Source organism: Bactrocera dorsalis, chromosome 2, assembly GCF_023373825.1.
Source record: "Bactrocera dorsalis isolate Fly_Bdor chromosome 2, ASM2337382v1, whole genome shotgun sequence".
Classification (NCBI taxonomy): domain Eukaryota; kingdom Metazoa; phylum Arthropoda; class Insecta; order Diptera; family Tephritidae; genus Bactrocera; species Bactrocera dorsalis.
Genome location: NC_064304.1, coordinates 24,171,247 through 24,197,370, shown reverse-complemented (window position 1 = coordinate 24,197,370; position 26,124 = coordinate 24,171,247). Strand labels below are relative to the sequence as shown.

Genomic DNA, 26,124 nt, shown 5'->3' with positions numbered 1-26,124 from the left:
TAAGATCAAAAGTTCAACACAAATAACGGTATATGAAATTACAAATGGCTGTGTTTGCGAAGACACATTAAATTAATTAAAAACATAAAACTAACAAATGAAACGAGCATACAATGCCATAAATCAACTTAAGCCGACAAGAGTACAACAACAAAAACAAGTAATTGTACTCATGTACATACAAGTGCATACACTAACACATGTACATATATATGTAGGTAAGTAGTACTTGTTCTTCAAGTGATTTTTGTAGCGGCATACATTGCCTACCCGGCGTATGAGCGATGTCAATAACATGCTCGTATGTACCTAATTTTGTACAGAGTGTACTTCGGCATAAAATATATACTCGTATATCATATATATCGACATATACACTTACATATGTATAGTATGTATTAGAAGCAAGGCGAGTGCATTGGCGCAAGAAATAAGAAGGTAGCGCTGGAAGGTAATAGCGGCGACCTTGATACGCTGCATGTATTTGCTGTTTATTTGTTATTACCTTTTAAATTTGTTGTTGCTGTTGCTGTTGCTTTTTTTCTTAGTAAAAACAAATGCTTCGATTATTATAGTTGTAGGTTTTCAGTGTTTCTCTTTCCGCTTTTTAAGGTTTTTCTTTTTCTTGACAGCAATTGCAGTTAAGTTTACAACACAAAAGTGAGAACGTAGTACAACAACAATAATGTAAACAGTAGCTCTATTGTCAGCACAAAAAACCACAAATATGTAATACTCATGTGGCGGGTATGAGTAGCATGTGCCCGTTAGTTATTATAACCGCATTTGACGGCGTGAAGCATGAAGGAAACGTGCTAGACAAGTAAGCGAACGCTTGGAATTATTATAAAGTTGCAATCTAGATGAGGGATGTGGAAATAGCTTTACCATAACTTTATAAACTAGTTTAGATATTGGCTATATTTTGAGGCTTTGGAAATTTGTGCAATATTTTTTCTTGCATTCTGTGCTTCCATTATATTATAACCTAAGAGTAAAAACGTAGTTTTCTGGGTTTTGGACGAAGACAATTTTTTTCGAGTGACTTAAAAGTGAAAAAGGTAATTTCTCCGTGTTTTGAAGTTAGCCTCCAAATTGAAATATTGGTCTTTGAAGTGTGAAATTTGGCTTATTGGAAAATGTAATTAATAATAGTAAGTAGTTACAAAAAAAGAATATCGACATCACCTATCTTTTCCTTTTATTTCGATAGTTTATAATATTTTTCGGTAAAAAAGTGTATATTTTCTTGGGCTTATTGACTAACTGCTTCAAGATTTTGATACTAAAGTACAAAGGTTTTCACAAAACTCAGAAAGTTCAGCCGAGACACATACCTCTTACGGATTCCGCATAATATCTTCACTATTAAATTTAGCGGAGACACACACATCTTTCGGAATTAGAATATATTCACTAGTGAGAAAAATGCCCTCGAGAACAATAATAATTAAACTATATCTTAACTTAGCCCACAATTTTTAATTTAAATGTAAAAGCAACTTTTATTTAGATAATTTATTTCAATTTCTTTGACATGTCAAAAAAGATAGAAGCAAAAATATAACTTTGTATCATATGTATATTAAAATAATTTGATAAAACGCTTAAAATGCAGTATTAAAATCGGGCTTCCATATCTAATACTTTCCTAGAAAGATCAAATTGAATCTTATTGGCTTTCTGAGAGAAAAATCAGAGCTTTAGTTAGCTGTAAAAATACATTATAAGGCCATTATATTAATTTCCGAATGAAATTTTCGACCAAACAGTCATGAAGCTTATAAGAAGAACGGTCGAATTATTTTAGAGAAAAAACGATATGTTGATTAGTTTTTTATTCTGTCATATGGCAAGGCGTTAACTTATAACGTACCTAACCAAACTGGTTGATATCTTCATAATAAAATACCTTGACCCGATGAAATCGGTGTCAATTCCAGTATCGTAGAATTGGCAATTTTGGAAATCGTTTTAAGTTCCGATTTCTGCCTTCAATGGTACTCTATTTTGAGGTTGAGTTAACTCGATGCATGTGAATGGGTTCGCATGAAAATAATACTAGTTTCTCTCTACAGCCAAATATAGACAAAATCAAATAAATCTGATGATAGAACTTGAATTGTAAACATTTTTAACCAAGAAAAAAAAATATTATAAAAAATATTAAATAAAGTGGAAGAGACCAACGTAATAGGAACCCAATTTTATAAGTAATGACTTCTTGCTGCAACCAGTAATTCGGTAGCACCGATTGCAGTCGGCAATTCTGCAAGAAGTCGCAATAACCGCCAACATAATAATTGGAGACCAATATTGCTGCATGAACAACAAGAGTCAAATCCAGCGCTGAACAATGTACATACATACATACATAGTACGCTTGCAAAAATATAAAAATAATCACAATCAGAAATAAACGCAGAACATTTTCGCTATTAGAAACGTATATACTATATGTATACATATGTTTGTCTGCATAAGTAAATTGTCGGGTTCATTTAATGCTCCAATGAGATTTTGGCGCGCGCTCAGCCATGCATTTCAAAACAATCTTATGTATGTATGTTTGTGTACAGTATAAAAGTACATATGTATATAGAATCACTTAACATTTATTGCAAAGAGAACAAACACTTCTTCCGAAAATACTGCTATTATGGTGGCAATGCCGGTATGCATTGGCTGGGTACTGTATGTAAATACTGTGTAATTATTTTGTCATGACTTTTCGTTGATTGTGTCATTGTCAAAATATATTCTTACATATTTAGTAGTTAGTCACAATTTAAGTAATCACATTATTGTATAGGACTCTCTTAGTTTTCATAACAACTGTATATATGTATGTATATTCGCTATAAAGAAATCTTTTGACATTTGACTGATGTTGATTTAATGATGTCAATGAATGACATTTGATCTGTCATCGAATGTCATCTGGCCTTAATGTTTACTAATTATTCATGTAATCAGTTCGAATTGTAACGAATATTATATAAATATATTTTAATAAATGATAAGTACTTTAGAAGTGTGAAATATCTTAACATATCTGTAAGAATTCATAATGAAAATTCTGACAGCGAAAGGCAATACTTTTAGTATACATATTATCCACAATACCCACATTGAAATTGACCGAATTCAATCAATTTTTTATATGTGAGATAAAGCATGATTAGTTATACATATCACTATACTGAGTGAAGGAAGGTTAATTGGAGAAATGGTTGTTATAATATTCGGTATATGAGTGCTAAGGAAAGATTTCGAATATTTTCGAAAAAAAAGTTGTCATATATCAGTGGTAAAATTTTTGACGAGTTTACTTTCAATAATTTTTCTATTGATTTAGTTCTGCTGGATTATTCTATTAGTTTTTCTTGATTTGTTATACTTATGTATGTGAAGTGGTCGTGGTTGTGGTCCAAATTGATTGATTTTCTGACTAAGCCTGCAATGCATGGAATTGAAAGTGTATGCGATCCTATCCGGGAAACATATTCCCGTTTTTGGTCTAATTAAAAGAGAGTTCATATTATTTCTGGGGAGTTTTAAAAAACAGTTTTTGAAGAGAGGACATGGTTATGTTCAGTTTTCTCTAGTGTTGTAGCCATCAGTACAAACTAGTACCGATAATTAGTACCCAGTTTGGTAGAGGTAGGCAAAAGAATTTATGGTAATTGGCATCATATTTTACTTCTGTTTAAATTAGAAACAAAGTCCAGAACCTTTGCAGTATAGTATGTAAATAATGGCGTTATAACAAAGATTGTAGCGATTAGAACTAGAAATATTTACGATTTGATATTATGGTGGTCAAAAACAAAATTGTTTTGAAAAATATTAAATATTAATAAACTATAAAAATATTGTTAAAAAAACAAAAACAAAAACGTTTTAGAAAGAGTTGCCACCTGTTTAAAAATTTAATATTAATAAAAATTTAAAGTTAAGCGCAGTTCAAGAATATTCATAGTGAAACACATTTTTGAAAGGAGGTACCATGTATTTTAGATAAGTAATTTTAGAAAGAGTTGCCAGCTGTTTAAAAACTTGAAGTCACTAAAAATTTTAAAATAAGCGCAGTTTAAAAATATTTACAGTGAAACATTTATTTGCAAGGGTGTTGCCACCTTTTTAATTTTGTTACTTAATTAAATATAATAATATCCATATACAGCGATATTTCGAGAGTAAGTCATATAACTTTATTTAAATTTTTAATTTATCCTATAGATGTATAGACGTTATTAATTGTTAAGAGAGCATTTAGTGTCCAGTACAGAATTACAAATTTATTGAAATTATTTTTAAATTGTACTGTTTCTTGGTAAATATGCAATATTCTATATTGTAAGTATTTATGTATATATAATTTATTTTTTCTTTTAGTTCATCTTTACACACTGATAAATGTGCAGAATCGTAAAACTCTCTATAAAATATGTACATACTTCTCTCTTTCTGAAATCAATGACATCAAATGGAGAGTTGGGCTTAGTGCCATTACAAAAAATTAAATATAATGAAATGCAAATTGTTTTAGCGTTTGCTTTGATTGTTTCACTTTTTTTTGTTTATAAAAGTATTATGATATTGAGCTTCATATAAAGCTCTACAGCAATTTACCCACTGCATGAATGTATTCATATTTAAATTAAGCAAATAATTATATATTAAATTAATATTTGCTTGAACTTGCGCGAAGCATTTGAAAATACCTGTTTAAGTTGACAAAAAGAGAAAACAAGAGATATGTGAAATGGGAGATGATCGCACAAAAGCCAAATTGGCTGTTTAAGTGCAGCAAAGGCGGCAATGGACAACGAAGACAATAAAGAAATTGAAAAAACAAATTCAACGCCTGAAATGCTGTTAGTCGCCTTACGTTAAACAGAAATTCATATTAATCTTTTATTTTGAGTTGCTAACAGCGCGTCGCACTCTCCCTTTTCTGCGCTGATCGCTTTCTATGAGCTTGGGTTTAAGTCTACGTTTGTTTGGTTGCATGTTTTAAGCCGCATTTCGCCATACATTAACCTTGAAAGTTGACGACGAAAACAAACATGAGCTAATCGCATTGCAGTCGGCGTTTTTTTATTTATCACAAAGCGCTTGAAAACTAAAAACTTTAAAATATGGAAATTAGATTTTTGTTGGATCCTGCTTTTAACTGTTGCGCGTGCCAGTTAGTAAAGGGTGATTTTTTAAGAGCTTGATAACTTTTTTTTTTTAAAAAAAAACGCATAAAATTTGCAAAATCTCATCGGTTCTTTATTTGAAACGTTAGATTGGTTTCATGACATTTACTTTTTGAAGATAATTTCATTTAAATGTTGACCGCGGCTGCGTCTTAGGTGGTCCATTCGGAAAGTCCAATTTTGGGCAACTTTTTCGAGCATTTCGGCCGGAAATAGCCCGAATTTCTTCGGAAATGTTGTCTTCCAAAGCTGGAATAGTTGCTGGCTTATTTCTGTAGACTTTAGACTTGACGTAAGCCCCACAAAAATAGTCTAAAGGCGTTAAATCGCATGATCTTGGTGGCCAACTTACGGGTCCCATTTCTTGAGATGAATTGTTGTCCGAAGTTTTCCCTCAAAATGGCCATAGAATCGCGAGCTGTGTGGCATGTAGCGCCATCTTGTTGAAACCACATGTCAACCAAGTTCAGTTCTTCCATTTTTGGCAACAAAAAGTTTGTTAGCATCGAACGATAGCGATCGCCATTTCACCGTAACGTTGCGTCCAACAGCATCTTTGAAAAAATACGGTCCAATGATTCCACCAGCGTACAAACCACACCAAACAGTGCATTTTTCGGGATGCATGGGCAGTTCTTGAACGGCTTCTGGTTGCTCTTCACCCCAAATGCGGCAATTTTGCTTATTTACATAGCCATTCAACCAGAAATGCGCCTCATCACTGAACAAAAATTTGTCGATAAAAAAGCGGATTTTCTGCCAACTGATTTTTGGTAATAAAAATTCAATGATTTGCAAGCGTTGCTCGTTAGTAAGTCTATTCATGATGAAATGTCAAAGCATACTGAGCATCTTTCTCTTTGACACCCTGTCTGAAATCCCACGTGATCTGTCAAATACTAATGCATGAAAATCCTAACCTCAAAAAAATCACCCGTTATATTTATCTCCTTAAGGAATGCAAAACTACTGAAATGTAGTGAATTATAATTATAATTTTAAGCAGTTGAATGCGCAACATTCTACTTTTCTTCGCTTGTTAGGTACTATACAAAAAATAGAAAAATTTTGTTCAGAGCTTCTCGTAAATTTATCGGAAGTTTAAGGCTGATCGTAGTTAAGCTATAAATTACGAAATATATGCATTGTATTTTCCTTGGTCATAAAGAAAATTTTGTTCAAAACATATCTCTGCACTATCTTCTTCTCTCCAAAATATTTTTTTATATAACTCATGTCAGTAACACGTTATTTTTGAAAAAAAATATTGTTTATTATGTATTATACAATAAACTATCAATATATATATCAACCCATCATTTGCAAACAATAGTATAACTGTTTACTATTCATATAAGAAAATAGACGCATCACTCACCCGTTTTGACATTGGCCCATCTGAGTAATCCACGGGTTGACATTTCAAATTGTAGTTGTTCAGCCAGCCAGCCATCAGGTGCTATAAAAATATAAATATGTTTTACAAATTTAATTTTTGCGTGGATATACTCGTTATTTATTTAATTTCAATTGTATAAATTTTAAAATATTAGAGGGTTGCGACTCACATAAAAAATATGGTTTAAAAATTTGCTTTTCAATTTTAAATTCCAATTTTTGTGAAATGAAAATTTAATTTTCAATATAAAATGTTTCTGTTCAAAATTTGAAAATTTTTTCTTAATTTTTAATTATAAATATACATTATTTTCATTCTGTACGGAGTTATCCTGCCAACGCGGGCGCATATTTTTTCCGATGAGTCACCGGAAATGACGTCGCTATTGTCGAGCTTAAAATATTTTTTCCAAAAATTTCAGAATTTCTTTGTTAATAATGTATGTTTGTAAAAATAAAAAATTCTAACAAAGTATTTAATTTTTTTCATGAGAAAACAATTTTTGAAAAAAAGCTCATTATAAAATTTATGGTAGCTTAAATTGCATTACTAGTTAAAGTCAAGTTATATTTTTCCATTGATTTGAATTTATTTTCCTTTATAACTTTTTTCCGTTTTGAAGTGCTCTAGTGCTCTAAACTTCATAGAAGAATTTTCCACAAACAATGCTTTAGTCATTACTTCACTTGAGCGAAGAACTTTTGCCAATAGTAGCATATGGATAGACTTATCCCAATTAGAATTTGAATATAATTTTAAATAACACACTCATCCGACATATTCTCTAGATTTACTTATTACCAGCAATATTTGTTTAATCAATAATAATAATCTTACTATTTATTTACCACACTTATCTCTACATATTATACAATTTTTTATGCCTCCATTGTGTAGCATATCAAATAGACATACATAAATATTATTAAATCAATTTTTTTCGTTTGCTTAATGGCTCACACTCACCTCGTAGAACATGTACGCGCTTAACGCCACCTGAAAGGCATTGTAGATGACTAATGTACGCCGCAGTTGGAAGGGTTTTCTGTCGCGCATGAATGTTGGTCCGATCAAGAGGACCCAAGACAGGTATATGGCAACCAAACCGAATGTGTAAAGGGGATGCTCCATTAGGGGGAAACGTGTAGCGCGGGGATCTGAAAGAGTGAAATACAAATTTACAATAAATACAAGTTTTACAATAGTACAACTACGAGTATAATCGCGTAAGCAGTGACTTCGTCAATCAAGAAGTAGAAGAAAACCGAAATGAGTGCATATTTACGAAAGCAAATCCAAATAAGTTTTCGTTTACGTTTTATTTTTATTATTTATTTCGTAATTAAAAATTCTAGGTAAGAATATATAGAAAAGAATATCTAGTAAGTGGTGAATGAGATAAATTCGAAGAGTTTGTAAAAAAAAACTAAAGAAACTCTATTTTGCACGTTTCAAAAAAATTCAATAACTAAAACTATTTCAATATTGTGTCCATAGAGCCTTATTAAAAATGACTTATTTTAAGCGGTCTTGCATGTTTTCTAATAAAATTTCAATAATGTCTTTCGGAATTGCACATATTTATTGAAGCTTCTTCATATTGGCTTAGCTGTCTTTTCATTACGTTGGTACTTTTTTTCACAATAATTTCTCAATAAAATTGGGAAGATTGGCTTGTAGATTTTGAAGATAGTCCTTTTCGTATGATAATATCTACTGAATGTGGCCCTCTGTCTTTTGCCACCAATGTTTAATATTTCCCCACCATGTTTAACAGTTTGCTTTACATGGTGTCTGCGTGTACGCCAGCAATATTGCTTTCTAACTGACTGAAAATGGTTAAATTTGAACTCATCAGACCAAACAACCCATTTTCAAGGATCACACTTGAAATGCAATATATCCGATCGATCTCATTCCCATCTTCTGAATATTTTAAGTAATTTTTTTTCTTATAAACTTTTTCATAACTGAATTGAAAAAGTCATTTAAAATTGCAATGAAAAATAATGTTAAAAAGTTAAAAAAGAACAATTATATGGAGTTGCCACCTATTTCAAAGATTGAAATGGCCAACTATTTCAAAATTGTAAGTCAATAAAATATTTTAAAATATAAGAAGTTTGAGAATATTCACAGAGAAATATATACAGGGTTGCCAATTTTTAAATTTATTTGTTTCTAAAAATTTATTTATTTAATTTTTTTTTTGTTATTATTTTCATTGAAAACATACAATTTCTTACAAAATCTATGAAATGAGATATTTTTTCCAATAAATGGAAAAGATATATGAATTTTTCTATTTTATAATAAGAAAGAAATAGAAAACTAACTAATTGGTTACAATTCCAGTGCCCATACTTGGAGAGATTTTCTTAGAGGTGTCTAAGAACCTATTATATTGCGCAGAGCACCAAGCCACAAAAATTGATTTTTGCTCACCCTAATATATATACATAACTAATTATCCATAAAAAAAAATGGAAAATTAATTTAGTCTTCATAAGGCTTCTTACTTTTTTTACGCCAAATTCGGCGAAATATCCGGCCACTGACATCGGACTATATTTTCGTTTAAAAACATTTTTTAAATAAACTGTTGTGACCCCTTAGCCTTGCTGTGCTTACACATTTCAAATATTTTACTAAATGCTAAGGGATACTATTATATATAAATTAAGTGTAATAGTAGTTTTGTAATGGCTTCTGAAAAGCTGGCCTTACAGCGCATGCAATCAGAATTAAATAACATCTAATAAGCTATTATTTATTTTATATACTTAATTGCCGTTGTGATTATGTAATCGTGTGTGGACGCGTTTATTTAATTAAGAATATAATTCCACGTTTTATAGTCTCACTTTAACACACTCATGAATAAATCTATGCATATATATACATACATATATTAGGGTGGATTATACTTGTATGAATTTTTTCAACTCTTACCCCCTCAAATGTTAGTGATTGAGGCCCTGTAGCTTAACTCTACGGGGTCGGTATTTTTTTTTAGGGTCCCATACATTTAAGATAGGAATTTTCGTTTTTTCATTCAAACTAAAATTTCACCAACTAATTTTCATTTCTCAGAAATATTCCTCACATATTCATAAAGTTGGCTTTTCAAACTTCCAATATTCTCTCGACAAAATTATTATTCTCAGAAACTTTTTTTATTTTTATTGAAAAAATTTCAAATCTCAAATTACTATATTTAATCGCCTAATTAAGATAATCAAACTTTGTCGCAGAAATTTTTAAACTTTGAAAAGTGATCTTTCTGAATATGTGAATGTGTGATTCTAAAGTTTAGTTTATTATAGAAAATTTAAAATTCCGATAAAATTAAATTGAAAATTAATTTTGATTTGTACGGTAAATTTAACACAAAATAGCTTATATAGCATACAGTCACATATAATACAAAATAACGTTACATCACTTTTCATAAGTTCACTGGTGAGGAGAAAACAATATAATAAAAACCAGTCATATTAAAACAAAATTTGGATTTTGGTTATAAAATGGTTATATATTGGTTATATCTGAAAGCGGAAGCTTAAAATTTTACGATATCAATAATATAATATGTTGTACTGAATGGTAAACAATAAAAAACTCAAAAACCCAAATAAAATTCCAGCTGATTGAAAGTTTGAATAAGTTCCTGTACAAAAATTATTCAATGAGACTTCCTATATTTTTAGTTCCGCTCTAATAAACACAAGCATTTCTTGTTTTGTTCAGCCAAATGACAACTGACGTTTACTTAATAATATAAACAGCCATTTATTAAATAAGACAGAAGTCATGACCCTTAACTAGTTAGCCATTAACTTGTTTGCGTAAAGCAAATTAAAAAGCAAATAAATATAAAATAATTTATTTTAATTGAATATAATTCATTTTAGTCCGTTGTGGGTAAGCTGGACTGGCAGTGTAACTAGACTGTTGATCATAGGAGTCAAAAATCTACAAACGAAAAGCACTTAAAACATTTCAATTTAGTATCTAGAAAAGGTTTTTGTTTTCACTTTATGAACTGTCTTGCTTCCACATACCATTTCGATCAAGTTTTCTAAACTAAAGTAAAGGTAAGAGGTAAAAGTGGAAAACTGTAACCTTTTTCTGTTCTCGCTTCGGCAAACGCGCCAGTCCATTGCCTCAATGTATAAAAGTCCGGATCAAATATAATTTTGAATGTATGTAAATGAATAGCGTGGCGACATGCCCGTCTGTCTGTATATATGTACGTGAACTACTCCCTCAGTTTTTAAGATGTAGATCTTAAATTTTTCACAACATCTTTTCCAATCAATAAACTATTTATTTGTCAAAACCGGACAAGTAGCTAGGTAGCATTGGTGGCGAAAATGCATTATGTAGGTGCAAGATTTGGTTGAAAAGGTTTTTTTTGTATAAACAGAAGAAATATGTGCTGCTTCGTTATTTATTGAAATGTTTTTTTGGTAAATACAATTTAGAATGTGAAAATAAAACACGTCAAACCTAAAAACATGCCTACTACATACGAGAGACCAGTGAAAGAGTTGGATTCAAGAAGTCTGCCGTCGAGAATTTTTTGAAAAGTTTCAAAGCAGTGGGTCTCTAAGTAGAAAATCAGGCTCAGGAGCAGCAAGGAAAACATCTTCTAGGGAGGATGGACAAAACCGCTGAGGACATCGGAACGAATCTCATAAAATACCTTGCTTTTTTATTTGACGACATATCTTTATGAAATTTGCCATGGATTATGGCCGCAAGCATTCATGGAATCTCCACAGTAATAGTTTATATCGGACCACTATAGCACATACCTGCTATAAAAACTGATCGATGATAATTAAGATACATATTTTCATATCTTTCTTTCTTTATTATAATAATATGCCTATTAAACAATAATTGATTACTATTATTAAAATAAAATAACAATAAATATATGTCGTTGGCTACTAACTAATTACATAGATTAATGCGTTAATAGTAAAGACTTGTTAAAGGCTTAAGTTTTTCTGTGTTTATTGTAATTGTTTATTATTTTTTTATTGTAAATATGTTCTTGTTGTACAGCTGCGCGCATATTAATTTTTTTCCAAAAAATGTATTTGTCACACTATTCTATGCTTGGAATTTGTTTTTATTCTCTTCAACTGCATAATGAATGCAAAAAATGTTCACACTTTTTTAGATACAAATCTCAATAGCTACCAGCACTATTATTTCCATAAATTAATGTCTTCAACGATTGTTCTTTTATTAAGACATCGCTTGCTACTCGACATTTGAACAATTAATTGCTTAGACGTGCTACATGAAAATAGTTGCAAAGCATTTAATAAGATCTAAGAGTTACAGTAAGGCAGATAATGCGCCACAGTAGCCACATATACACAGAATCATTTAAACGAACTGTTTTGCTTTATTAAACGATTGTGTAGTTCAGCATTCTTTCACGATTACGGCAAATGCAAACAAACAAAGTTATCAATTTATATTTTATATCTATATATATATATACATATGTAAATACTGGCGTGGGCAGCTGCCTTTGTACATAGTAGCCGCTTGTGTATTTCGTGACATTTTTGAGCCTGTATACTTATACATTTGTATTATTTGTATATATAAATAGACTGTTGTTGAAAAGTAGCAAGAATAAAAGCTGCTGTTACAACGTTATTGTTGTTGTATGTGTTAATAAATCTATGTGTTGCGATTACAGCTGCAACTAACTAACATTATTGGCTGTTAAGCATAATTTTAATGTCTTCAGTGCCAGCAGGGTCACAGGCCATTGTTTAAGTACGCACATAACATTATGTTAACGCTCATTACATTGAGGGACATTTTCAAAGTAGAGGGTGAACAACAATTGCTTGATTATTGCCGTCATTTACGATGAGCTTCTGAGTAAATAATTTACTATGAATATCATATTTTATTATAGACATTAGAAATCGTTTACACTATTAACGCCACATTAATGCACGCAGCGTCTCTCTTGCATACATTTCAATGTTAATATGCGTTAACAGCGGAAGGTTTGTGTCTTAAGTCTTTTGCGCTGGTGAGCATGCAGCCAGAACAATGTTAAATGTAAAGTTTTTTTGGCAATTTTTATACCTTTCCGTGCAGCCAAAATTTATGTTTTTTTCTTTTTTTTGTAATTTTGCATTTAAGTTTGCAAATTTTTATTTTAAAAATTATTTGCGTTTTTGCCATATTTATCAAACGCCGTTAACCTTTTCAGCAACAGTGCATAAAGGGACACAAGGCATGTGTTTACATACATAAATAAATACATTTTTATGAAACTGAAGTACACGCAAAGCCGAAATAAAAGGTTAAATAGCAGTAAAAGTTATAAACATGCGCATATATACAAATCTACAAGGTGGCTGCATGCTCAGATGCCCACCAACATTGAGTAGCTGGCAGTGGTGGGAGGCAAATAAGCAAGCGGACGGGGGAAATAAGTTTAATAGAAATAAAATTAAAAACTACGCACAGTTGAAGGTGTATTTATGTCTGTGTATACACATTCCTATATCATAACAGAGCAATAAAAGCAGCGTAGAAGGAAATTGACAATTATTAGTCTTTTTTTTGATAGTTTAGCTGACATTTAATTGCGGTAATAATTGTCGCAGATAAAAGAAGCAAGTGTCCACAGCAAAGGTACGGCATTGTCAAGGCCGCCGATGATTGTGTGCTCATGTAAATGTATTTAGGTTTCTTACGCGCTTATGTATGCCGGCATTACAATGGTAAGTATATACGCGCACACTTTTAGGCGAGGCAAAGGGCGTGATGCATACTATAAGTGGCTATAAAGTATTGTTTTCAAGTTCAACGCTGCTTCAATGACGTTTTTGTTTATTTTTGTTTTGTGCTTCGTGAAAGCAGGTTACTACTGCAGCTTGGCACTTTGAAAATTGAAGTTGAATTATGTTTTTTAAGAGAATGTTGGAAAATGTTAGAAAATGCTATTTTAAATTTTTCAGTGAAGTATGCTATGTGAAAGAGCAAAAAATCCGTAGAACAGCACAGGCATAAATGCATGAATTGCATAATTTTGTAACACACTTTTAGCTAATTTTTTCATAAAAATTGGAATATGTCAAAATTGCTTTGCTCGCCTGAAAATACACTTTTGCTCAAGCGCAAATAGAATTGCAACGAAAATTGTTCAATTTGTGTAATATCTCAAGACTGATAATTTTTGTATTAAAAAAAATCAAAAAAATTGTAAAAATAATAAAATTTACATTTAAAGTCATTTTTTAATTTGTAATTAATTTTAAATAATTAATTATAAATTATAAAAAAAAATTAAATTTAATAAAAACTAAAATTAGTTAATAATTTCGCAAATTTGGGATGAAAGATTGAATAAAGTGAATTCCAAAAATCAGTTTAAAAATTAAAAACAAAACTTTTAATCATAAATATTGTTCTGAAAAATACAAAAACATGAATCTCCAGTATATAATTACAAAATTATTAAATTAGAAACATAAATTGTTTCATAGTTTAAACTTTTTCGTGTGTGTTTATTTCGTGTTCTAGCACTTTGATTATCTTTTGGAAAATAAAGCCTATTTATTGTATATTTACGTTTAATTACTTTCAATTACAGTGAATTACATATACATATATAGCTTTCCATTTATCCCTTTCATGCAAAAAACTTTTTATTTGTTATTTGCAAAAATTTGGATTTAAAACTGAAAATATAATCAAAACTCAGCAACGGAATTAAAAATTTAATTAAAAAAAAAATTAATAATTAATTAAAATTAAAATTAAAATTTTGGGATTGAAAAATAATTTTTTTATAATTAATTAATGATGATTAATTATTAAAACTAATAATTGGAAATTAAAAATTAATTGCTAACTTTAAAATAATTAACAATATAATAATAAGCCAATTAATTATTAATTAATTATTAAAATTAAAAATTAAAAAGTAATTATTAAAATTACTTCATTATTATCAAAATTTAATTAAATTAAAATTAACAACTAATTCAAAAATTTATTATTTAAAATTAATAAATAAAAAATTATGTTTCAATTTATATTATCTCTGCAGTTTTGGATTTGTGCTGCGGCGAATCGGGACCAAATGTGTATAATTTCTAGTCAGGAAAGCTATAAGAAGCAGTAATCTCAGAAAACATCGCGAGAATTCATAAAATTTGGTTGAGAAAGCTTTGCGAGCAAAGGCTCACGTTTATGAACATCGTTCAAATATATATAGCGTTTCAGAGGAAAGTCTGACACTGACAATAGATATGAATGTTTTTGCTGCCAATTTTTGACAATGGAGGGGGGATGGAGCATAGATACACACCTGAGACCTACCAGCTGTCTGCCGAATGGTTGTTAGCTGGTGAAAGTCGACAGTCTTCAGGCAGTGCTTTGGTACTGCATTTAAAAATTCCATGCAATGCTTATTAAATAAGCGCTTTGTAAGATTTTCACTTGAGTTGTTATTATTGGAATCATTGACACTGTTCTTGTTAAATATGTAAGTTTTTATTATATTTGTATAAACGAGTATTGCTAACTTTGAAGAGACTACTCACTTATTGTTATAATTGTTGTTGGTTTAACGAGAATGCAAAAAAAAATTAATTTTTTGAAAATTCTGACTACCCGTAACCCCTTAAAAGCGCTTTTTTGTGGAAATTTCTTTGAAATAGCTAACATTATATACAGAGTTACAGAGCTAAATACATTTTTTTTACAAAAATAAAAATCACCTCTTGCACAGTACAAAATCAAAACTAAAAAGTTGACTTTTATATTTACAGTACAAAAATACAAAATAGCTTTACACTCTCAAAAAAATTGTTTGAAATAGAAATAATAGCCATATTTGCAATTCATCACCATTAGCCTGTGAAATATTAGATTAACTACATTCAAACATTTTAGTTGCCTTCTTAACCCTTTGCGCGCGTCACTGACCCTCGCGAGCAACACGAGCAAAGCTTACTTAGACGTGCGAGCATCTAAGTGCGCCGTAATGCTTCTTAATTGCAGTTCTATGTCAACGCAACTCATTTATGAACTTTGTTTTAACGTCACAAATGCTTTGTGTTGTTGCCATTTTCGCAGTAAATTCTCTTTTTAGCCGGCATAGTGTAGTATAGCATACTTATAATTGACGTTTACAACACAATTTGCAAAGAAATGAACACATACAGCTAAATAATTTGTGGCATCTTGCAAAAAATATGCGTTTTAGTCAAGCGATTTTTTGTTGCGGCCATTCATGCATTTGTTGCGCCTTTCAACCGCCACACATTTGTTTATGTGCACGCATTACTCAACTCATTACACGTATCGGCTCGTAAGACTTTTTTGTCTGTATTGTGGTGTTTAAGCTTTCCACTACAACTACATTAGCAATGCACAGTTTTATGCTTTGTGGAAATTATCTGCATTTCGCGTAGCCTACGGACTCGTTTAGAGGGGATTTTTCGCACTTCTTAACAATTAATTGCGCGATTTGTTGTTGCACATACTTTAAGTACAATTATTAAGTATAAACAAGCTTATATTAGGAAGCATACATTTAATTGATTTATTTTGCATGGAATGTTTAGAAGCTAACTCCATGTAGAACGAAATAATTGTTTGAAAATTAACGGGCTAAAGTTCTTACTTATATAATTATTTTCTACGAACTAATGGAACAATTTTGAATAATTGGTAAACAACAAAAGCTTTAGTGAGAGTGTGACGATATTACTCGATTGTTATAGCTGCACTTTATATACTATATATAAAGAAAATTAATTGAAAAAAAAAAATTGTTTCGAATTAGTCAATATTATAATATTATATAAAATACGATATTATAAGCCTCGAAAAATATATTTAATCAAAAAGGCGAAATTTTAAACACAAGCAAACACATTTTTTTACATATTAACGAGTATAGCGAACTTTTTGCCTGAAAAAGTGTTTTTGCTGAGAATTCTTCTTCATTATCTTAAAATCAAAAAACTTAACATTTAGCTGAGCGAACGTGCCAAAAATAGTTAGTAGTGGATTTGATTTGAAAGAGGAAGAACATTTTGGGCTACCAAAAAATTTGAAGAACGTTAATTTGAGAAACTGCAACCATTACGCGATAAAAATTGTTGTCAAACACAGGAAGAGCTCGCAGAATCTTTAAGAGTCATTCAAGTAGCCATTTTGAAACGCTTTCATCTGATTTGAAGCTAATAGGTCCTGAAAAACAATTTGGAATATCGGTGCTTAAAACCTACACCGTAATTGATCCAGAAGTCGTTTTTACATCGTGTTGTGAATAGTGATGAAAACTGGAACGATTACGGCCCTAAAACTCATATGAGAATCAGTCTCAACCCTTCATAACGCCAACTATGAATAAAGAGAATAAAGGGCATTCAAATTTGATAAGAATAGAAAAACGTACTGTATAATGAACTTCTAAAACCAAATGAAACCTTTAACCGACAACATCGTAAAATTTTGTGTTTATAGAAAAATATCCGGAATTTGTGGCCAGATACGACACCAGATCATGCTAATACACGACTTCATGTTGCAAAACCGCTTTAAAGCTATTTGGAAAACAACGGCTGGGAAGTTTTACCGCACCCGTTCTATAGCACAGACCTTGACCCGCCTGACTATCATTTGTTTCAGTCTATGCAGAACGCTCTCAGTGGAATATTGAACAGAATATAATATTAAAAATTGTCTTGATGCATTCTTGGCCACCAGGCTGTTAAAATGGAATTTTGGAATTCATAAATATCCAGAAAAATAAGAAAATGAAAATGAGAAATGCTTCAGATAGGCAATATTTAGAATATTATTGTAAATATTTTTCTTAGTTAAACGTTAAAATTTTGAAAAAAAAATTTGCACACATACAAGTTGTAAACTCATAATATTTATATATTTTTGGTCGGAGCAGTATTTCGTTTTACTAGGTTTGTTCATATTTGTTCTTCTCTAGAGCATTTTCGGTGTTTTTTATTTTGACATTTCAGTTTTTCAATGATTTCAAAAGTACACTGCTAATTTAATAAAATACTTCAAAAGATCGATAAATAGTAATCAATAAATCTTATAAAATATCGATAAATAGTAATCGATACATTTTTCAAGATATCGACAAATAGTAATCGATACATTTTTCAAAATATCGATAAATAGTAATCGATAAAACCGTCGATGTATTTTGAAGATAAAAGTTATAAATGAAGTACACAAAAATTTTTTCAATTTGTATGACAACATGAATTTCATAGATGCTATTAATGTACGATTAAATACTGCAGGTCTACGAAAATAAACATATTTTTTAGTTTTCAAAAGAAATTTTTTATTTTCTTTGAGAAAAAAATTAATAAAATATTCTTGCAGAATTTTGAAAATTTTTATTTTCTTAAATAACTTGAAATATTTCTCCAGTTAAGTTGCATCTCATAATGAGCTGAACTTCAAGAATTTCGCACAGTTAGAAAATGAAAGTAAGTATTTTTGGGCAACTTTCGTTTTCTTTTTAGTAAACTTTTAAGTGACCTACAAAAGGTCAAAATAAATATTGAAATTTCTTTCCTCCATAAACAACAAGTATCTGCAAAAGCACAACATGCGTTCAACACAATAAAATGAACATATCTCCATAATTTCTTAATCTTTCAGCTCTAAGGTTTAAAATTCACCACTTTGAGGTACAAAAACATTACAAGATACTCGATTTCTTAGTTCCAAACTTTTTTATTTTTATTTCAAGCAATTATTTTAGAAATTTTGCAGAGTATGAATGTAAATATATTAGTCTAATTTGATGTACCAGTAACTTTCAAATTCTTTCAACAATTTTTTTTCCTGAAATTTTCACAACAGCATGTTTTTTTCCTTTTTCATATTTTTCATTAAACATTATGTTGAAGAAAAAGTTGTAATTTATTTTATGAAAGCATCTTTTTCCTCATGCATAACATCTATAGCAACTTATTCGAATTTTTTGCCACCATCTTCTTCACTAAACCTAACAGCCATAACAACTTATTACAATTTTTTGGCATTTATCTGGACAAATGTGTATTATTTACATTAATATGTTTGATAATTTGCATTTTATTTGTCACCAAGGCTAAACTTTTTATCTCTTTATCTCTATCTCTTTGTATGACTGTATAAATTTCCTCTTTCTTTACCTTTAACATTTTATTCACACTTCTTTCTCAGCACAATATTTATCAACCCTTTGCCTTTACGCGTCTAATTACTTGCAAATAACACCCATAATACATTAAAATATTTTGCATTCGCATATTTGAATGTCACCAATACATACCGCCGAAATCTCGCTCGACCAAATGGTAATAGCGTTGTATCAGTCCCGTATAATTCCAATCAACATGGTGCGATTTGAATTCGTCCAATGCTATGGACGCAATCTCAGCGGCCATATCGAAGCGCGAAGTTATGTTGCTGTTCATTTTGACTGTGTTTTTGGTGAATTACTTAACAGACGCTAATATACTGTAACTTAGTTTATTTATTTTTTTGTTGTAAATAGCTTGAGACGAAATTCGACAATAAAACTGCTCACTATATAAGGATATATGTATATGCACTTTTAAGCGATATTTAATTGTATTTTTCGTTCTGCACACTCACACGCACACTAGCAATGCTACGAAATAGTCCATTCTATGCACTTTTTGCGTATAATAATTCAAAAATTATTTTTTTTGCTAATTTATTTAATTTTTATTTCGAGCAAAATAGCACAAAATTTAACTGAAATCGTTTCTGGTGAGCACTAGCATTGGCAAATGGTTAATATTTTGTTACTTAATGATTATAAACTTTTTTAGCACTTTGTCTGCATGGCTGGAAAGCACATTCTATTTAGCATATTCTAAATACTAAATGTTGCGTATACGCCACCACGTTCAATTCACTAAGTTCTAGAATCCAACGAGTATTGCTTTGTATTGTACAATATGTTAGTCGCTTGTAGTCGCTTTTGTTAATATTGTTTCACCAAACCGCACCGTATGAATGTTTATGCTCAACTGACTGCAAAACTTCTCGACAATCACAAGATAAAATAAATGTTTTTTGCCAAACGTGCAAAGACGCTGTCGAATTGCAATACAAAAGCACAAAACGCGCACAGCGACTAGAAGGCAGCGACGCGGCGACGCAGAGAACGCTGCGCTAGGAGCTGACGCACAGCTTAACGATCGCTTATGCGAGCCAATACAACAACAAAGGCCGCAATAATTCGCAAAAACACTGCGGTTGGCTGTCGAAAAGCAGAAAACGAATTAACTTAATACGGAAAGGGAGCGCAGTCGCACACAACGACACCAAAATATCACAAAAGTCGAAAAATCAAAGCCAAAGCAAAGCAGGCAAAGTCAAAAGTCAAACGAAGTTGTTGCCAAAGCAGCTGTGGCGGCAAAATCAGCACCGGTAGTCGGCGATCGCCTTCAATTCGAAAGATAATCAAAGCGACGAAGCAGTCAAGCAGCTCTGCACGAGCAGCGACGCCGGCAGCGCAATAAGCGGCGCAGTCGGGTTTGGTTTTGTAAGCAAAGTTAAGGGTGTTTGTGTTGCTGCTTTTGTTTATGTTTGTGTTTGTATTTGCTTTTGCGATCTTTGGTTGCCGAGGTATCAGGCTTCACCAATACACTCATACTTAGGCGAAAACACTGTTATAACTTTAATTGAGTTCGTGTCCGATCGTTGGGAAGTGAACGCTGTTCGTTGTTTGTCCACTTCTAGCGCTGTTCTTGAGCAGCCAGCTTTTGCTGTTGTTGTGCCGAAAACATACTTCCACTTCTGTATATATATGTGTGTGTGTGTGTGTGTAGAAGCAAGTGGATTTGTACACATTAATTTATTATTGCTGTTATTTGGTCATATTTGTTTGTTACTGCAAAAATACCAAAAATTAAAAATCGTTTCTGCCACAATACAGAAGCAAAGAATAGGGTGACAGGTGGAGGAAAAAGTATCTGGTAATAAATAAAAATGTTTTTATTATTTAAAATGTATGAACTATTAACGAATCCACCAAATAACTATTTTTCACAACGAAACACGAGTTGTAATTGCGAAATGGAGACAAATTTCATAGAATTTTTTAGCTACCTGGTTGTAGGAATTTGTGTGCCACTGAATATGTCTTATGCTTAACATTTTTTTGATCAAATATCTATGTCTATATAGTTCCAAGATAACTATGAAAGTTATTTTTAATATATATGGATGTATTTTCTGACATATCTTGTTAATCCCCGAAAATAAGGATTATATAATAATTAAACCTCCTCAAGCCGGCTTAATATTTTTTTACTTCTTCTTATTTTTTTTTGTCCGGTCAACTCTTAATGAAAGTCAGGAGCTTTTGTATTTCAGTCAATCTATGGCAATACATAACGAAATTTCATACATAATTTTCATATAAAGAATAATATTTGGTAAGTAACTATATTCGTATGCTATTTTTTAATCAAAATTTGAGAGTTTATTTCAAGAAAATGTGCACAATAATAATATATTGTTCAAAATCTTGCCCATTTGAAGGTATAACACTTCTCTAGCAACATTTCTCAATCCGCATAAAGTAATTCGTCTAGTTCCTCATCTTCAAATGTTTTGTCACCTGATATATTTTCCAAGTCAAAATCTCAAATTTTAAATTGTGTAAACCACCTTTTGCACATTCGCCCAGTTAGAGCAAGCTTTCTTCATATTCGTAATAGAGAAGAACTAACCAGACTAAATATAGGGGGAAAAATTATTGTTGTTTGCGTTTGACATGAAGGACAAACACTGAAAAAGTCGCACAAAGATGCACAAGCTTTCCAATGTTTCAATACATACAATGTGCATTCCAAAGCAAACAAGGCTTTTTGAATCTAGTGCCTTCTGGTGGCGCCATCTATATGTCGACTGGTGCGTTAGAATCTGCTATCTTTAACCATTGTCCGGAGAAAATTTCATAGCATTTCATAGATTGGAAGTGAAGTTATTGCGTTAACCACTCCCCGTATTCATCTGAAGCGGCACCGTGCGACTTCTTCCTTTCCGGATTTGGACATAAAAGGAAAGCGTTATGCAGACTGCACTGGCATCCCGCCGGCCATACCGGCCAACGAACTATAATACTCATTCGACATGCTTTTAGACCGTGCAAAAAGCTGTAGGAGACTCTTTAGAATAAAATAAAATGATTATATTAACATTAGTGTCGAAATCACCATTAGCTATAATTTGAAACAAAACGAAGCGAAAAAAACAATGAAAATTAATATCGCTGAATGTTAGGGCACTTTGCAAATGTGCGAAAACCGTTACAACTCGAGATGGAGAAAAATGTTATGGAAAATAGGAAAAAATGTTAACTTCGGCTGCAAAGAAGGTATAATATTCACACATCTGCATTTGTTATAGCATAAAAGGGTATAAAAGAGTCTTAGACTAATTGTGATCGATTAGTTTGGACGACAATTATGTGTAATCTAATTTCAACTATGTATAATTAAATTTCATGAAGACAAAGTGCGTGAGTTGGATCGGTCAGTTGTATGACAGCTATATGCTACAGTAATCCGATCTGAACAATTTCTTGAGGGATTGTAGGGAACTTTTGGATACAAAACTTCTCTAAATTTCTTGAATATACATAAGTAGTAAAATGAAATATACTACTCCAAACCTTTGAAGATATCGCGTCGAGTACAAAATTTTTTCATAAACAACTGAGGGATTAAAATCTGGACGTTAAATCGACGCTGTTTTCCGAAAAAATTTGTCGATTTTGGAATCAAGCTTTTACTTTCTTTAGGACCAAATGTTCTTTCAAAATGGTTTTCATGGGTTTTTCCGATATTCCAACGATGACAGTAAGTTATTTTAATGAACCTTTTGTAAATGTGAAAAACATTATTATTTGGCGTTTTTTCTACTTTTTAGTAAGTATGAGCTAAGTATCATTGTAGGTGTCATTACAGGACATTTACCTCTTAGAACGTATTTACATAAGCTAGCAATGGTAAAGTTGCATCTCTAAGCTCGTTGGGTGCTGAGTATAGCATTTTGCCGATCGAAAACTATCTTCTTTAGTGCATAAGCTTAGCCAATAATTAAGAGCTTTATAGGTGCGGTCAACTTGTAAGGCTCCGCCTACTATATAGTAGAATAATTAATAAATATTTGAACATTGATTTAGGTAAACTTACAATTGGTCAACAGAAACATTTTAAGCGAGCTTCAAACTTGAATTTCTTTTATCGAGTAAACAACAAAAATGATTATAAATATGCGTTCCATAAAAAATTGGTATCTGTCTTTATAAAGCTTTTAATGAAAAGCAAATAATACTTTGATGAAGCTCTAATTTGTAAAAACCACTGCTGCCCTCAATTGGTGCAAACAAATTTCGGTGTACAGATCAAAGAAAAAATATTACAAAAATGCCAATAAACTTAAATGGCCAGAAACTGAAAGAGTTTGCCCTTTCAATTTCCCTTTTAATAACTATGTCTATCACATATCCAATTGTAGTATTTTTGGACTTTAATATCACATATCCAATCGAAGTATTTTTAGATTTTAATAAGTTACTGCTTTTCTTCTTTTTTTTCAATGCTAAATATGTATACCCCGGCATGCTGAGGTTAATGTGCCAAGAGCTTTGAACGAAGCCGTGGTTAGACCTCACCAATTCACACGCTGATTACATTATTTACACTTCGAATATATATGTTTACTGTTGTTATTTGACTTGGTATTTGTTTGAGCAATTAGTGTATATTTGGGCACAAACTATATATGTATATACATACATACTATATATATATATATATATAGTATATATATATATATGTATATTATTGTTAACGAGCAAATGTTTTCATTTTCATTTGCCCATTTACAAGCGAGGTAACGATATTTCCGATTAACTCTTTGAAATTTGTTTGTAAGTAAAAGCAAACTATGCCCTCCTTTAGTTGTTGTATTTTAACATTACTTCGTAGAAAAGTTACTGATATGACTTAGATAATAGAAATGGGTTAAAATCAAGGGCTTAAAAAACAAGGTTTGGCATTGTCAACCTTAATAGATTTGCTTTTGTTTCGTTGCGCAAATTTATATCAGAAAAATTCTGGAAAAAGTTGTTGAAGAGCTCTTCAGGAACTAGGAAATAGCAACAGCGTTGCTTGTACAGCTGCACGGTCATAAATCTCTAGTAGCACTAAACTGAGAATATTCTGCACATGCGAGAAGTCGACGCTGTTGTGTGGAAGCGAAACTTGGCTGGCCTTGAACTCCATCACCTAGAGACTTCAAGCGTTCTTTAAGAAGTGCATACGAATCATCTGCAGAATAATCTGGTCCAAAACGATATGGAATCAAGAACTATGGAATTAAACGAATATGTAATCGGATTTGGAGCAAATAAAACGTAGAAAATGGTTAGTACACTGGCCATTCTCAAACTCTGAGGAAGACTCCAGACAGTATTACGAAAATATCAGTTGACTGTAATTCGCACGGAAGCAGCTGTGGCTGACAACAGTTAACATAAAGAAGGTAGACACTATGAGAATTTGTCGATGCAAAAATCTCCTGGCAGGGCGCAAAGACCACAGCCCTTAATCGTATGAGTTGGTGAAACTATATAGGGGCCATATGCTGCAGAGAGAGAAATGAGAAGCTTAGTTTCATCAACAAAGTCACTTATGTACTGTATTTTAATTGAAATAAAATATATTACAACAATCCTCTTGGAAAAGCACACATACCTTTATGTTATTCTGAAACTAATAAAGACTATTTATGACCACCTTTACTTGTTGTTCTTTAGCAAGCAAAAGCGCGTGTGCAAACTATTACTTTCATAACTTTTGAATTATATACTTAGATATAATTTGATGTTATTGTAATATTTTCCAGTTTCTAGACTAACAACAATTAAAAATACTTCGAGCTAATATGTGCAATAACTATTACTTAAATACCGTTAAGTAATATGGTTTATAGAGGTAAACATACATATATCTATATTGGAAATTGAGTCAGTGATGTGAAAGTTCAAGCTGGTTAATAGTTTCGCAACAATCTTGCAAGCGAGATATTAACAAATTATATAACTGTGTTAAGCAAAGGATCTTACAAAGTATTGCAAGCTTTCATCAGTGCTTACCTTAAAGCCACTGTTAATGGGACACTTATTGAGTCAAGTAATTGCATAATCATCGGAAGATTTGCACTTTAATTATTAAGCCATTATATAATGTAATAAATATCAATTTAGAATGTACGTAACTAGCTTTTATGGGAACATCTTCCGAGCTAAACTATATACATATACACTACAAAGTTAAACAGGGAGCAGTCTATCTTTATAATGGTATATGGGGGAAGTTTTAGGAGCAATGTTTTGTTTTAGCAAAATGTAGTATCACAAAAACATGTCTACTTATTGTATATTAAAATTGCAAGATATAAAGTTAACCAGAATAACAAAAAACATTTTGGATATGAGGGATAGTCGGTACCGGTTTTATACTTGACACTGAAGCACACTGCAATTTAATGGGATATTGACCATTGCTACTGGATCCATAACTCACACATGTTTTTTTTTTCAAAATTTCAACCTTTTTAGCATTACTTTATCAAGAATATTGGGTTTTGCAATTGATTTGGCTAGGATGCACTGCCCGCCATATTTGGCATAAGGTTGTTAGAAAAACGAAAATTATTATACATAAGTAGTATATGGGATTTGGGGTTAGTATCGAGCCAATTTTATGAATTTTTACTCTACAATATTAACATGTCACATACCAATAAAATGTTCCCTGAGATTTATTATAATATGGAGTAAGATCGCCCGATTGTTATATAGGCCTGGGTCAATTTTATCCATTTTAGACATACAGATATACTGTTTTCTGTAAAATGCGCTTTCTCATTTGCATTCAGATAACTTACAAGTTGGCTGATATATGCCCTACAAAGTCGCCTGGAAGTTCGAAAATCTGTATAAATATTAGGGATAAGAGAGCCTTGGAAATTATTAATGCGATGTAACCCATTTTCGACACATAGCCAAACCATTGTCGGGAGAGGATTATCTCTGAATTTCAATTATATATCTCACACATGGATCGTTATTTGTTGTAAAAAATCAACTATAGGTGCTGTTGTCAAAATATTTTTCGGTACCTAAGGGCTTGAACAATTTTGGTCATAAAGTGCCATACCCTAAAGGTATTATTTGTGAAAAGTTTTATCTCGTTCTATTGATTGCTTCTGGATGTAAGGAAATGAAAGAATCAGATGGAATTCGCAATAGTGTTATATGGGAAGTAAGCATGGTTGCAGCCCGATTTCGTTAATTTTCGCACTCCCCATAACAAATTTGTTCTTCCGTTTAATAGACCCTGAGGTATGTATAATCTCAAACCATGTCCACTTTTC

General features: G+C 31.4%; 1 protein-coding gene across 1 annotated transcript in view; it reads right to left on the bottom strand.

The window, feature by feature from the left end:
- Positions 1-19,720, bottom strand: part of LOC105231108 (elongation of very long chain fatty acids protein 1) — a 44,162-nt gene extending 24,442 nt beyond the window's left edge. The window contains exons 1-3 of the mRNA XM_049447793.1: positions 18,971-19,720; positions 7,573-7,763; positions 6,586-6,666 (exon numbers count right to left, since the gene is read on the bottom strand). Of these exons, the coding sequence (XP_049303750.1) occupies positions 6,586-6,666; positions 7,573-7,763; positions 18,971-19,115 (417 nt within the window). The 5' untranslated portion in view covers positions 19,116-19,720. The remainder of the gene's footprint in view (positions 1-6,585; positions 6,667-7,572; positions 7,764-18,970) is intronic.
- Positions 19,721-26,124: the final 6,404 nt, after the last annotated feature.